Here is a 16,357-nt window from a genome sequence, read left to right on the forward strand (position 1 = left end):
CTGTTTTTTTCAGGCGCAGCGTGATCTCCTAAGTCCCCTAAATGGTGGCCAAGAAGTTTATCTGACTGGAGGCATGCTGCTTGCCTTATTGGACAAGGGCAAACGGGTTGTTCTTTACCCATGACTGAAGCATGGGCAATTAAGTGGCCTAGTACTTGCTCTAAGCCTCTGCTCTGAGATTGGTGTGCTCTGAAACAGCCCAGGTTACCTACTTTGGCTCCAAGCCTCTGCTCTGAGATTGGTGTGCTCTGAAACAACTCATGTTACCTACTTTCCTTCTTGCCTCCCAGTGAGCTGCAATGATATTGTGTATCACAAGACCATATGTAGTATCAGAAGCAGATTTTGGCTTATGACCACAGACTGTTTCACCTGTTTGCACAGGAATATGAATGTTAAGTTGCTGAAAATGTTTTCTTTAAAAAAAATTTTATATACATTTATAGCAGAATTGGTAAAATTACAATTTTGCCATCAACAATGTAAAATTATATTGTATTTTCCTATAGGTAAGGGTATCCAGGGATGAAAATCCATTGAGTTAAGATACTGATCAAACATGATCTAATAGAATGATGGAACGAGCTTGAGGGTTGAATGGCCTACTCTGGTTCCCATGTCCCTATCGTTATCCATAGCCACTATTTGGCATTGAACAAGAAAATGCCTCTGAGCTGTTGACTACTGGATATTCACCGTCAAAATACCTTGCGGACCCAAGATGAAATATTTGAAAAGCTGTAAACGTTTGCAAATGTTTGCTGGGTCAAAACCCTGGAACTCCCTCCCTAACAGCAGTGTGGGTATACTTATACCACATGGACTGCAACAGTTCAAGATGATGGCTCACCACTGCCTTCTCTAGGGCATTAGGAATGGGCAATAAATGCTGGCCTAGCCAGCGATGCCCACATCCCGTGAACAAATGTAAAAAAAAATTGATGTATTGCAGGATGGCTCTTTTTTAGCTAAGAAAAGATGTTTACATTTTGAATCCTTTGAAACTCCTAACTTCTTTGCTTTCTCTGTGTAATGCAGCCTTACCGGTGTGATCAATGCCCAACATCCTTTAATATGGAGATTAACCTCATATTGCACAAAGCCACTCACAATGCAATTGACCCAACTTGTCCTGTCTGTAGTAAAAGGTTCTCCCGTGTGGCCAGCCTTAAAGCTCACATCATGCTACATGAAAAAGAAGAGGTGAGTGTTGACTGCTTGCAATCTACTTTAACTTTATACCCAGTCAGATCTAAAATACACCCTATTCATTATCATCACTTTTTGGCACATAAAATGTTAAATTACTTGAAAATGCTTTTGAAACAAAACAGGGAAATGAAAAGTCACTGAAAAGATGTGAACTTAAAATTATCCAGCTCTTAATTAAAATCTTCAAATGTTTCAATGTCGAATGTTTCAAAGAAAACTAATTCATCATTTTTTTTTACAGGATTATGATTCTTAAGTAATAGTGTATCTTCTGTAGTGTTGCTCATAGTACATTAGTTGATTCCCATTTTGTAAGGACAAGAATGTTATACCATAGATAATACACAGGTTAGCAAGAGTTTAACTCTTATAAAAACAAAAAGCTAAAAGCTACTGCGGATGCTGGAAATCCAAAACAAAATAAAAACAGAATTACCTGGAAAAACTCAGCAAGTCTGGCAGCATCGGCGGAGAAGAAATCAGTTAACGTTTCGAGCCCTCATGGCCCTTCGGCAGAACTGCAGCATAGTTTCAGCAAGGGAGAAATATAAAAAGTTTATTAACTCTTGTTTGATCAGGGAACTTTTCAGATTAGAATATAATTATCCATTGCAGGCTGCTCCCAGTAGCATCCAGCATTTTAAGATTGTTTTACAAATGTCGCTATCTTAATTGTGAAATATTTATGTGCAAGACATTGCTTTACAATTTATTATTATTTCTATTGGATTATAAAATTATTATGGGCATGCTAGAAATTTAAAATATATATAACATATACATACCCACACACATTTATACATGTATAAATACATACATTAACGCATAAGTTCAGTTAATCAGTTAATATTTGTTTTTATTTTCCCTTTGCAGTCTAAGGTTATCCACGGTCAGATTAAATCTCATGTAATTTTTGACTTTTGATAGAATTATTTCCAGAGATTGAGATGATGGCAGAGAGCGATTGATTATAGAATTGCATTGGTTTTTCCTGTTTATTGGTATACTGAGCGTGTGGAAGGGGTGTGAGAATAAGTATGATAGCAAACAAAAAAATCAGCAGTTTAGCTTTATAATACAATAGTAAATGTTTCTAATTAGTTGACAGAGAAGGTGAATTTATTCAATAATGTAAAACTCTGTGGGAATTTTTGGTGCGCAGAAAGCTGTACAGCTTCTAATAGTCTGACCTCTTTGACTTAATTTTCTCCTGCTGTAGAACTTGATCTGTACAGAGTGTGGAGATGAATTTACCTTGCAGAGCCAACTTAGTAGACACCTAGAGGAACACCGGCAGGAGTTGAATGGGAGCAGAGTGCACAACTGTAAGATCTGCACTAAGGAATTTGAAAGGCCCTCCCAGCTACGAGAACATATGAAATCACACTACAGAGTTAGGTGTGTAAGATTTTGAGACAAAAGTGTATGGTTCGGTTACGATGTGAATTTCTGGCAATGTTCCACAAACTCGACTGAGTTTCTATGAAATGATGAGGTACAGAGGTATCCAAATGCCAATCGAAACTATTAATTTACTGGGAAAGGGGAGGGGTGGAGAGGAAAATTAGATGCCTTGTTTATAGTTGAATGATTAAAACACATCCGTTTCTTTCCAGCACCCAGCCCCACTATCCCAAGCCACCTTCAGGAATCCAGCTATAAGCTTATGCAGGAGCCGAATTTAACTGGAGAGTCAACCTACTGAATGTTTTGGCTGGGGAGGGTGTGGGAGGTGAGGGCGGGAGGATAAGCTAAACGTTATTATTTATTTAGCGATAATTTGCATAAGCAAAGTTAGATGCTGACAAATGACCAATATCGATGGGCACATTGATTTCACCACCAGTAACATGAGAGTCTCTTTCCCGTATAGACACAGAAAAAAAGCCATGAGACTTTGAGGGAGGAAACAGTAATCTAGATTTTCTGATTGCCATTTTTTAAAAAACTGGTACTAACCTATTCATTTTAAATAGGTTAGCTCTAGCATTAAAATTACAACAATTGACAATGCTGGACTAGTAAGTCAAAACTCAAAGTTGATTGGCCTGCCTTATCAGCTGGGCATTGAGCATTGTTGTGAGCAGAGCGCAGCAGACAACATTTAGTGGCATACCAGAAAGAGAACTTGCCTCATTTTCCTTTTGTTGGAGTTAAGGAGAATGTGGTCAAATCTTTAAGGAACATGTGATCCTTCACTATTGGATTTTCCATTTCTTTGCGCTGTGCCCAGGTGGTACTGGCACAAATCTACCTCCATAGTGTTGAGCGAAACAAGAAAAGGAAGAAGAGAGAAATGGCTGTGTTATTTGTAATATCTTTATACATCATAAATGCAAGTTGCTATAACACCTTTAATGTTGTAAAGCATCTCATGGCTCTTCAAGAGCGTTAATCAAAGATTGATATCAAGCCACATAAGGAGATATTGGGACAGGTAACCAAACGTTTGGTAAAAGAGGTAGGTTTTAAGGAGTATTTTAAGGGAGGTGAGAGGGGGAGAGGTTTATGGAAGGAATTCCAGAGCTTGGGGCCTTGGAAGCTTGAGGCATGGCTGTGAAAGGTGGCGCAATTAAAATTGGGGATGCACAAGAGACCAGAATTGTAGATGTGCAAATATCTTGCAGGTTGTAGGGCTGCAGGAGGTTGCAGAGATGGGGAGGACCAATGCCATGCAAATGAGAACTTTAAAATTTGAGGTGTTACTCGACTGGGAGCCAAAATATATTTTAAAAATGCTATTGATGCGTAATTACTTAGGGACGTTACACGGGTGATGAATGCTAACAATGAATGCCAAATATTGTTTTTTGTTAAATGTTGGACAAGCTTCAGTGTGATATCGATTTTTGAACTCCTTAATTTCCAGGTCATCCCTGTGTACCAAACAGTACAAACGACATGTTGATAGATCAGGGTTCTCTCATCGCTGTGAACACTGCGGAAAAACATTTCAGAAGCCTAGTCAGTTAATTCGACACATCAGAATACATACAGGTGAGATATACTATTGAAGCTAATATGAGCCTGTTTATTGGAATGACTTTTACAGGGATCATTTAGATAGTAATTGATTTTTAATGTATTCTAATTGCAGGGTATAAAAATACTGCTTTTTAGGAACGGGTTATGTATGGTTTTCAGTTTATTCCTATGAAATAGTGGCCCCTTTCTTTAATAATGCAGATAAGTGGATTGTTTTATGGCAATAACCAGGCTATTATAATACTGAAAAATCTGAAATAATATTGAATAACTGATCTTTCCTTGAAGTTAACAAAGAATTATTTGAAAATTTGCATTGTAGTTGCTCACCCTCTATTGTCAAATTTACTGCTGCGTACCACATTGTTTAAAAAAAAAGGTGTCTGTACATTGAATGCTCATAGCAACCACATGACCATAAATATATTGTCTGCAACCCCTGCTCCCAGTCAGTATTACTGGAATGTACAGTACAGAAGAGGGCCATTTGGCCCAACTGGTCTATGTCAGAGTTCACATGCTCCACATGAGCCTTCTTCCACCACTTCTGATCCTATCAGTGTAAACTTTTACTTCCTCCTCGTAATTATCTAGCTTCTTAAGAAATGTATCTATGCTATTCGCCTCAATCACTCCATGTGATGGCGCTTTCCCCAGTTTCTCCTGATTTTGGATTTATTAGTGACTGTCTCGTATTTATGGCCCTTAGGCTTGGGGCAGGATTTCTACCTTGCTGAGTGAGCGAGCCCGGGAGCGGCCGCTAAACTGACTGCTGCCCATGATCAGGCCCTGACCGCAATTAACGGTCAGCCAGCGTGAAAAGTGCGCTCAGAGCCTCAGCACTGCCAGGGTGGGGGCGGGACGAGTGTGAGCGCTGAATTGTGCGCAAACGCGGGGGGTGCGCTCAGTGAAAGCTCCCTGAAGGCACAGAGCTACTTAAGGGAGCTGAAGATTTTTAACATTACAAATAAAGAATTGGAAAATATGTCCCCTCATGTGACTCAGTCACATGAGCAGGGACATGTTAAAAATGAGTATTAAAAGTTTTTATTTTTTAATCACCGGTTGAAACCTCATCCCATCTGTGGTTGAGGTTTCGGAAAAAACGCAAAGGCCGCTTGGCCTATTTGCCCGCCCCCCCAATCCTAAGGTTAGATGGGCAGCGAAAATTTCAATTTAATTAATTAATCAATGGGCTTAACAGCCCCCTTAATTGTCAGCAGGTGCACTGCCGACTCCCACGCATGCCCTCCAACCGAAATATCACGCGCTATTTCACACTCATAGGGGTTGGGCGTGCACCCGGACGCCGAGCTGAAAATCCTGGCCTTGGTCTTCCCCACAAGTGGAAAGATCTGTGCTCTGTTTTTGACCTGTTATTGCTCTGAAAGTTTGCTTCTGGCTTACCCTGTCACCGTCACTGTTTTCGCATGTCTGCAGCACGGTCCCACCCTTGCTCCATTTCCCTTCCACATGCCCCGTCCCTTTCCAGACCTGAACTATGGTTGTTTTCTCTCCCAGATTGAACCACATGCTCCATCCCATTTTATGGCCCCAAATTCTCTTTTAACATAACATAAGAAATAGGAACAGGAGTAAACCATTCGGCCCCTCAAGCCTGCTTCGCCATTCAATAAGATCTTGGCTGATCATCTTGTGTTTTGATTTCCACATTCTCATCTAACCCCGATAACCTTAGATTCTTGTTAGGCAAGGGAATCAATCTACCCCTGCCTTAAAAATATTCAAGTGACCCCACCTCCACCACCTTCTGAGGCAGAGAATTCCAAAGTTCCACAATCCTCTGAGAGAAAAAAATTCCCATCTTTGTCCTAAAAGAGGGTCCTTAAAACAGTGTCCTCTAGTTCTGGAGTCACCCACAAGAGGAAACATCCTTTCGACATTCACCTTGTCAAGGCCATTCAGGATCTTGTATACTGCAATCAAATCACCTTTCACTCTTCTAAACTCCAGTGGAAACAAGCCCAGTCTGTCCAACCTTTCCTCATAAGACAACCCACTCAGTCCAGGTATCAATCTAGTAAACCTCCTTTGAACTGCCTCCAATGCATTTACATCCTTCCTTAAATAAGGAGACCAAAACTGCACACAGTATTCGAGGTGCAGTCTCACCAATGCCCTGTATAACTGAAGCATAACATCCTTACTTTTATGTTCAATCCCTCTCGTAATAAAGGATAGCATCCATTAGCCTTCTTAATTACTTGCTGTACCTGCATACTAACTTTTTGTGTCTCATGTACTAGTACACCTAGATCCCTCTGCACCTTAGAGTTATGCAGCCGTTCTCCATTTAAGTAATACTCTGCCTTTTTGTTCTTCCTGCCAAAGTGAACAACTTCACATTTTCCCACATTAAACTCCATTTGCTAGATCTTTGCCCACTCACTCAACCTATTTATATCCATCTGAAACCTCCTCATGTCCTCTTCACAACATACTTTCCTACCTATCCTTGTGCCATCTGAAAATTCAGCTACCATGTCTTCACCCTCCTCATCTAAGTCATTGATGTAAATCGTAAAACGTTGAGGCCCCAGTACAGACCCCTGTGGGACGCCACTTGTCACATCCCGCCAATCAGGAAAAGACCCATTTAACCATGTGTGTTGAAGCAAAACTCCTTTGTGCCTCAGTACCAACTAATGCCAAAACTCTGGATACATTAGGGTACGTGTGTATTACAAACCACCTCCTGGCTTTGTGCTGCTTTGCAGTTCTAGAATCCTGACTGACCTCACTCCACACCCAGCCCAGCCCCAGTTTCTCTGTTTTATATTGCAGTGGCCCTTATATATGCTGTGCATTCTAATTATCACTAAAGCCAAAGGTCCATATTGAACAAAGTGGTAAAGGAACGTGCTTTGCGAGGGAAAGGAAAGTTAGGACTAAAGGGGCATAGCCTAAAAATTAGAACCAAATCTATTAGGAGTGAAGTTGGGAAACACTTCTACTTGCAAAAGGTGGCAGAACTTCTGCAAATGGCAGTTGATGGTAGGTTAATTGTTAAATTTAAAGCTGAGATTGATAGACATTTGTTAACCAAAGATATTAAGGGATATGGGGAAAAAGGAAGTTTATGGAGTTTGGTCATAGATCGGCTGTGATGTCATTGAAGGACAAAACAGGTTCGAGGGGCCAAATGGCCTACTGTTGATCCTATGTTAAGACTGAGAGACAACCAGTAAGTCAGTTACAAGAAGGATGCAAGATATTTCAAGCAAATTCTTCATGACCAATGCCATGGGAGATCAACTGTGCATTTAATAAATAATAGATACATGTGAATCATGTTAACTATATTGTCGATAGGTGGGCATAATAAAAAATATGGTGGTTGATATGATAGACCTTGAGCTGTGAAACTTATTTGTGGGTGGTGGGGGAAAGAAGACGGTTTGCAGTATGAAATATAAAGCCTGAAGACGAAATGGAATTTATTTCAGATCCTCAGTATTGTGTTAGAAGTTACGCCGCCCAGCCACCCATCTTCAGTTCTTTGTAATGTTATAAACTGCTTACCTTCGGGGGAAAAAAACTTTGCATTTCAAAAAAAACATTCAAATGCTTTAATTTCTACCAGGAAGGTACTTGACTTGCTCCATTGCTAGTGCTGTCTTGTGATCTAGTGCAAAATAATAGTTATGCAGCTAGTCGTTGAATGTGAACTTCAGTAACTCATTAAGCAATTAAAATCTATACTGTTTAATACAGTTGGCAAAACTAAAATCTGTCTCTTTTCATAATTGGTGTTACAGTTGTGTTTTTAAACAAGTGCCTGTAAACATTTTCTATTCAGTTGCCATAGTGTTTAATTATTTATAGGAAAATATGAGAGACCTTGAGCATTTACTATCCTAAGTAAATTGTCGTGGATTAGCACACAGTGTTACTTGTGCTATCACTATTAAGTTAGCCCAACACCTGGTACATGTAGTGCTATTGCCATAACATTAGCCCAACACATGGTATAACTAGAGTTATTGCCAACACATTGTATAATAACTGCACTGTTTAATTTTTTTTTTGCTACAAACTTTTCCATGCTTACCAGCTTTTATTTTTATTCTGTGACTTAGGCGAACGACCATTTAAATGCGGTGATTGTGGAAAAGCATTCAACCAGAAAGGGGCGCTGCAAATCCACATGATCAAGCATACAGGCGAAAAACCCCATTTTTGTCTTTTCTGCCCAGCATCTTTTTCACAGAGGGGCAATCTGCGAGCACACATACAGAGGGTTCACACTGAGGTACTGGTATTCCCATAATGGATAGCAAGTGTTTCAACCAGGCTTCATGTCTTCATCCTGAATTGAAGTGACTTAAATTTGGCTATGTTAGTACAGTACAGCTACTTTGTAATCTCAAAACTGCAACTCACCTTGCCTTTAAACTGACCAGTGCGTTAGTGCTTCAGTAAAGTATAGTACTTTCTGGAATCCTTCCCCCTTTGAATAATTTTAATTTCTTGTTACTTTCTTTCTTGTTATCAGCCAATCATTTATTAATTAACATTCTGCTATTTCTATGATTTTCATTTTTAGATGATTAACAATGAATGTTAAAGCAAGTATTCTCTGTGGTTCTGGAATGAAATTTAAAAGAAATTCCAACTGCAGTACCAAATCAATACTAAATAGATGTTGCTGCCCCGCTGAATTAAGGTGCCTACCGCACCTTGCCAAAAACTTTCAGCAATTTTTCACCCCGAGACTTTATTTAATTGTCTGCCTCCCTTTAAGTGCACTTGCATGCAGTTTTCTGCTGCCAGCACTAGTGTGCACCCTGCACTTATTGAAACCTGCAACAGGAGCCACGTGTAACTATGATAATGAACTAACTTCAGAGACTGCACGTTTCCACTGGTGTCAATTTAAAAACTCCTTTTAGCAATTCAGGTGTCAACTATTCAATAAGAACAACAACTCTTATCACATCTTTTTAAAGGGGTGTTATTTGATTGAGACACAGAAGGAGTTATTAGGACAGAGGGTTTTTAAGGAGCCCCTGTAAAGAGGAGAGACAAGGGCAGAGAAACCGAGAGATTTTTGGAGGCAATTCCAGAGCTTGGAGCCTAAAGAACTGAAGGTATGGCTGCCAACCATTAAGCAAAGGAAACCAGGAGTACACAAAGCCAGAATTGAAGGAAAGCTGAGATCTCATGGCGTGCAATCCTTCCTTGTCTCTTGACTTGATTATTACAAAGCTGTTTTGGCCAGTCTCCCATGTTCTATCCTCTGTAAATGTGACGACGTCCAAAACTCTGCCCATGTCCTAACTCATTCCTAGTCCTGTTCACCCCTGTGCTTGCAGACCTCCATTGGTTAAACATTGCCTTGATTTTAGAATTCTCATCCTTGTTTTCAAATCCCCCCATGGTCTCGTCACCCTGTACCTCAGTAATTTCTACCACTCCCGCAAGCTTCAAATGTCTGCGCATCTCTAATTCTGTCGCTTTGAGTATCTCTGATTTTTTTTTGCTCCACCATAGGCTTCCTCCTAAGCTCTGGAATTTCTTCCCTAAACCTCTGTGCCTCTCTACCTCGCTTTCCCCCTTTAAGACACCCCAACCTCTTTGGTCATGTTTTTGGTCATTTCCCCTAATAGCTGCTATGTGTCTTGGTGTCAAATTTTGTCCTGGACTGCCCCTGTGAAATGCCTTGTGACAGTTTATTGCATTAATGTCACAATATAAATATAAGTTATTGTTGTTTGTAGTGCTGGAGGTGGTTATAGAGATGGGGAAGAACTCGGAGTAAAACAGAGCCTCATGACAAACATGCTAAGATTTTTTCCAAATAAGTGGCATTCCCCCAGATTGCATATCGGTGGGGGAGGAAAATAATTTGTTGGCAGGTTATGGAGCAATCACTTCATTCCTTGTCCATAACTGCTCCCTCATGCTGGTCTGGGGGCTGGCACTTATCAGAAGAAGAAAATTTAAAGCTGCAATTAATCCCTCAAATTGAATAGCCAGTCCAATCAATTTAATGTATTGCAATGATGTAGATAACTGCAGAAAGAGCTTTGGTTAGGTTAAATAAAAACTTCCAGTGTAGAAAATGAAACCAGATTATCACAGTACCATTGATCTCTGATACTTCAGTTGTAAATCCTTTTTTAATCTCTCTTGACACCCCTAATCCCTAGTCTGATGTTTTATGTTCACATGTTAGCATCATTCAATATATTTTCACCCCACTTATTATTTGCATTCATTAAAAGTGGAATTGAAGCATTAAAAGGAAAAAAAGGTTGAGTGGGTTAAATAAATAAACAAGCTTGATTTTAATCCCGGGGTGGAAGGAAGTGAAATTACTTGCTGGCCTGAATTTCAGGTTTGGGGCATTGTAGCTCTCAGGCCTCCTTTAAATGTTAGCTGAAATGAATGGGAAGAGGGTACAGAGTGGCTGCTGACAGGGAAAAAAGCCAGTTAACCCTTGACTTGAAGGTACATTGGGCATGGGATAGGTTTTGGGTCAGTCCCATGCCTATTATTAGAATCCTTTGAGGAGGTAACAAGCAGGATAGATAAAGGGGAACATGTAATATGTTTGGATTTCCAAAAGGCGTTCAATAAGGTACCACATAAGGCTACTTAATAAGATAAGAGCCATGGTGTAAGGGGTAGTGCATTAGCATGGATAGAGGATTGGCTAACTAATAGAAGACAGAATTGGGATAAGGGGGACATTTTCAGGATGGCAGCCTGTAACTAGTGGAGTGCCACAGGGATCAGTGCTGGGGCCACAATTATTTACAATATGTATTAATGACTTAGATGACTTACTATCGCCAAGTTTGCGGCTGACACAAAAATGGGTGGGAAGGCGAGTGGTGAGGATGACACAGAGATCTGCAGAGGGATATAGACAGGTTAAGTGAGTGGGCAAAAGCTTGGCAGATGCAATATAATGTGGGAAAATGTAAGGCTATGCATTTTCTCAGGAAGAATAGAGGAGCTGAATATTACTTAAATGGAGAAAGACTGCAGAAAGCTACAGCATAGAGGGATTTGGGAGTCCTCGTGCATGAATCCCAAAAAGCTAACATACAAATTCAGCAGGTAATAAGGAAGGCAAATGGAACGTTGGCCTTTATTTCAAAGTGAATGGAGTATAAAAATAGGGAAGTCTTGCTAAAACTATACAAGGCACTAATTAGACCACACCTAGAATACTATGAACAGTTTTGGTCCCCTTACCTAAGGAAAGATATACTGGCATTGGAGGCAGTCCAGAGAAGTTTACTAGGTTGATCCTGGATATGGAGGGATTTTCTTATGAGGAGAGATTATGTAGGTTGGGCCTGTACTCATTGGAGTATAGAAGAATGAGAGGTGACCTTACTGAAATATATAAAATTCTTAGGGAAATAAAAGCAAAATACTGCAGCTGCTGGAAACCTGAAACAAAAACAAAAAATGCTGGGAAAACTCAGCAGATTTGACAGCATCTGTGGAGAAAAAGAGAGTTAACGTTTCGATTCCATATGACTCTTCTTCCAAAATTCTTAGGGAGCTTGACAGAGTAGATGCTGAGAGGTTGTTTTCCCTTGTTTGACAGTCTAGGACCAGAGGGCATAATCTCAGAGTAAGGGGTTGCCGATTTAAGACGGAGATGAGGAGGAATTTCTTCTCTGAGGGTACTGAATCTGTGGAATTCTTTACCGCAGAGGCTGGGTTGTTAAGTTTATTCAAGGCTGAGATAGACAGATTTTTAATCAGTACTGGAATCGAGGGCTATGGGATAAAGGCAGGAAAGTGGAGTTGAGAATTATCAGATCAGCCATGACCTCATTGAATGGCGGAGCAGACTCGATGGGCCGAATGGCCTACTTCTGCTCCTATGTCTTCTGGTCTATGGGAGGGGAAAGAAATGCAGGGTGAGTCCGGGGCAGGGAAGACTACAACTTTACTTTGTAGGATCTGGAGCATTGCACCTACTGGCCCCATAAAGGGTCAGTTTTACACTATACTTCAGAGGGTCACTTCTGCCTGCAGGACAGGCGCAGATCTGCTTTAGCCTGGCAGGGAAGCCTTGGTAGCTTCCCCACTTCCCCTGTTAGAATGCAATTGGGGTCCCAATGATATAATACAACCCCGATTTGCATGAATATATGAGGCTATTTTAGATGGAGCACCTTCTCCGCCTACAGTGCCCTGCAGGATAATACGTGGGGGAGGAAAGGGTCTAATTCCAAGCTGGGTAAGTAAACTGCTCATTTTTAACTACTCACCTGAACGATGGTGTTAAAATCAGTTAATTTAATTTAATTGGATTGTGATATCCTGCACATGGTTTTAGAGGGAAAGAGAGAGATTTATTGTAAAGAGAGGTCTGAAGTGGCAAGTTCAGATTCATGATTTGCAATTAATTATTTTACTTTACATCCCCCATCCTTGGATTAGCAATGAAAGTACTGTATTCTGTCTCTTTATTTACAGGAAACAATTTAATGTGTTTCAAACAGCATTACCAAACAAATGTTTTTGAGGGATTTTTAGTAACACTTCATGCTGCCTTTGATGGCCAGAATGCCACCATGCAGCATCTTTAAGCAATGTTTCCACTTTTTGTTTTTCCTTGCAATGAAGATTATAATTACTGAAAATGCTGTGAATCATTGTTAGTGTTTAAAATCTCAGTCACTTCATTGGCCCTTTTGATTAAATTACTGTAGCTCTACTGTTAATTTTAATGTCAGTGTTTCCTTTTTGCTGAAAATATTTTGTCTTTCATTTGATCCTTTATTTTTTATTGTTTTATTTAAAAAAAACACAGGTGAAGGATGGTGACCAGCCAGCATACCAGTGTGAGGAGTGTAGCTGTGTATTCAGAAAGCTAGGCAGCCTTAATGCCCACATCAGCAGGATGCACTCAGATGGAGCAGAATCCTCGCGAGTGATCACTGACACTGCACACACTGTACTGGTAAATCAAACTTGTGCGACTCGAAATTTATTGGTAGTCTCTGGTTAAAGAAAGATATTTCTCCAAATTTATGCCAGTATTGCATGCTCTATTTGAAAAAAGAATCTAAAGTGCCAAATATCAACATTACAGCAAGCCTGTGATTTGTCATGTATAATAGTGCAGCTCTTAAAATGTCGTACCCATTTCTCTGCACTTGACTGTATCTGCCACCTGTCTGTCCACTCTGCAGTATGGCCTCTAGTTGTCTTCAGTTTGTCACACTTCCTGTTAATGATAAGCAAACCTTGATAACATTTTCTTTTGTACCTATGTCCAAAACATTTACAAAAATGGAAAACAATGGAAACTTTAGCACAGATCCCTGGGCATGTTACTACCCATAATCATACTCCTATCTCCCCCTCCACCCGCGCCCCCCCCCCCCCCCCCCCCCCCCCACCACCAAAAATTAAATTTACTTTCTGTCTCCTCATCATCTATATCTGTATTCCCTTTAATACCTTGTACTTTAATTTCTTACGTAAGATCTTATCAGGTCTCTTCTGGAAAATCTGCAGTATCTACTACATTTCCTTATATATGTGCATAAACCTCAAACATGTAATCTATTTTACAGGATAATTGCCCAGTTATGCTTTGTTCCCTCATATTATTGCCTATGTATAGATGATGTATGTTATAAATGAGCCTCTTTTGTATTGTAAGAATTTGCTATGATTTGACAAATGTCCTTGACTTCATTGTTATTGAAAGGTGATTACATCAGGACATTTAGCTTGTCATTTCAAACATTCAATCAGTACTTGCGCATAAATGCGGACTGCGGAATACTGCAATGTCAAGATGGTCAAGACTGTTATAACTTTTGCAGATTATCCTTGATGCATTGGAAGAAATGCAATTATTTAAAAATATTAATGTAATGCATAATGCATTATCAGGATCACTGATTCATAGTGACTGAAAAAGCCAAATTCTGTTTCGTTACTTGGTATGTCGGGATCAAATTCTACAACCCTTGTAAAGATAATACTTGAGAATGAACATGCTGCTTTTTTTTTGTTGCATAACATTTGCAGGAGTACTGATTGTAACAGGCAATCTGAGCGCATTGTTTGCTACACCCATGTAGCAGAAACATCTCTTTGGGGAGCAGGATGTTAGCTTACTGGCGACTGCTAAGAGAGCGAAGATTTTCAGTGCAATTTAGTAACTGTCTTGCTAATTACCATGATGGTTTTCAAAAGAAACACAACACTTTCATAGTATTTCTGCAAATGCACACTGCTGAACATTGGAGTAGAACTGGAATGTAAATAAGGCTTTTGCTTCAAAATTGGAGTCTTTGAATATTAGCATAACACAAAGTATGAAATTCTTCTACTATTTTAAAGGGAGTTAACCCTTAAAATAAACAGTTTAATGAACGAAGGAACCAACCTTAAGTGATCAGCTTTTCCAGCCTAATATTTGAAGACTCCAAACGTAAGGTATTTTTGCACTATTTTATATGAGGATGTTGCAAACAGCAATGCTTTTTTGTTTTGATTCCCAAATAATAATGCGCTTCCTTCGAACAATGAATGACTGTGACCTGATTTAAAACGCAGCCTGGTTTCATCCCCTTATCTATTTTGCTCACGACAACAGACAGCTGGGTCATCACCTGTAACCTCTGCAGGAGGTCATCAAGGAGCACAAGCCGTAACTGATGTTATACAGCAGCTCCTGGAGCTATCGGAGCAGGTGACTGGAGAGGGAACGCAGACTCAGCAGCCAGTACAGCAAATCACTATAGAGGGCAGTATCAATCAGGACATCTTACAAGTGAGTTCACCATCGCCACTTCACCAAATACAGAAATAGTATTATGATGTCAAACCCAGTTCTGAAATGTTGAATGCCTGACAGTCATGTATTAAAGAATTAGGCAACATCTCAGTTTTCTTTAAACAATTTTGTTGATCTGAATTTAAAAACCAAATAAGTGGGGACACAAAATTGAACGATGGCTCTCTGGCCTTTATTGTTTACGGGTTGATAGCGGAATAACTACCTCATTGAAAATATGCGCATAGAACCTGACTGAGAACCTTATTGAATGGTTTTTATGAAAATGTGTAGAATTTTGTATCCTTTTAGTTTGACACCCTCTGATATAAGTGTTGATATTAGACTCCCCCTTGTGTTTCTTTATGAACTACTATAAAATGTTTTTTGGTTGCATTGCTGTCAAAGTTAGAGCCACCCCATATTTTTAACGTAACCTCGTTAACCCACGGCTCTTTTGTTTAATTTTATATGCCAGTTCTAATTTTTATCAGATATTAAATGTAATTTAAAAAAACAACCCTTTTTTAAAAAAAATTTAATTCCAGCAAGCCTTAGAAAACAGTGGGCTAACAAGCATTCCCATTCAAGCTCATCAACCTGATCCTGGTCAACCGAGGGTTTCGTTATCTCAAAGTCAGTCCCAGGATACACAAACCACGCCTCTTCAACAGACTCAGTCTTCTGCCCCGCAATCCCACCAACAGCGGATGGAAAAACTATCCGGCAAGGAGAATGTGGATGTGGTGAAAAAAATGATGATGTATCCTGGTAAGTCTGAAAATATCAGGTCTGAGAGGACTATCCTTTCCCTCTATCACATGTTTAATATGAATAATATTAGACATGAAGGGCTTTGGTAGAGTAAATAAGAACAAACTGTTTCCAGTGGCAGAAGGATTTAAAACACTTGGTAAAAGAACAGGAGGTGGCATGAGCACCCACAGTGCTGTTAGGAAGGGAGTTCCAGGATTTTGACCCAGTGATAGTGAAGGAACAGCGATATATTTCCAAGTCAGGATGGTGAGTGACTTGGAGGGGAGCTCCCAGATGGTGATGTTCCCATCTGTCTGCTGCCCTTGTCCTTCTAGATGGTAGTGGTCGTGGATTTTGAAGGTGTTGTTTCAGGAGCTTTGGTGATGATGCTTAGAGCGCAGTACCAACTTCACATGCTGACATATTATCCTCGTGTGAGGTACATGATCCCTGACCTTAGCAGTAGAGCTTGAGAGGAAGTTATGCTTGAATATAATGGCACTGCATATTGGAAATGAAAACCAATATAACTGGTAACTTGTTCAGTTTAGCATTTTAAAGTCATTTGCAGTTATTTGAAATTGGGTTTTTAACAAGTGGTGGACTAGGTACTTT

The 16,357-nt window shown here is 39.9% G+C and overlaps 1 protein-coding gene across 4 annotated transcripts in view; it reads left to right on the forward strand.

Annotated features, from left to right (window-relative positions):
• The window catches only part of LOC144679483 (zinc finger protein 236), a 136,175-nt gene that overhangs the window by 33,878 nt on the left and 85,940 nt on the right, over positions 1-16,357 (forward strand). For all 4 annotated transcript variants that reach the window (XM_078539900.1, XM_078539897.1, XM_078539899.1 and 1 more), the window contains exons 3-9: positions 1,039-1,203; positions 2,432-2,610; positions 4,082-4,209; positions 8,298-8,470; positions 13,004-13,153; positions 14,807-14,983; positions 15,535-15,757. In XM_078539900.1, the coding sequence (XP_078396026.1) occupies positions 1,075-1,203; positions 2,432-2,610; positions 4,082-4,209; positions 8,298-8,470; positions 13,004-13,153; positions 14,807-14,983; positions 15,535-15,757 (1,159 nt within the window). In that variant the 5' untranslated portion in view covers positions 1,039-1,074. The remainder of the gene's footprint in view (positions 1-1,038; positions 1,204-2,431; positions 2,611-4,081; positions 4,210-8,297; positions 8,471-13,003; positions 13,154-14,806; positions 14,984-15,534; positions 15,758-16,357) is intronic.

The sequence above is a fragment of the Cetorhinus maximus genome, chromosome 4 (genome assembly GCF_964194155.1).
Source record: "Cetorhinus maximus chromosome 4, sCetMax3.hap1.1, whole genome shotgun sequence".
NCBI lineage: Eukaryota > Metazoa > Chordata > Chondrichthyes > Lamniformes > Cetorhinidae > Cetorhinus > Cetorhinus maximus.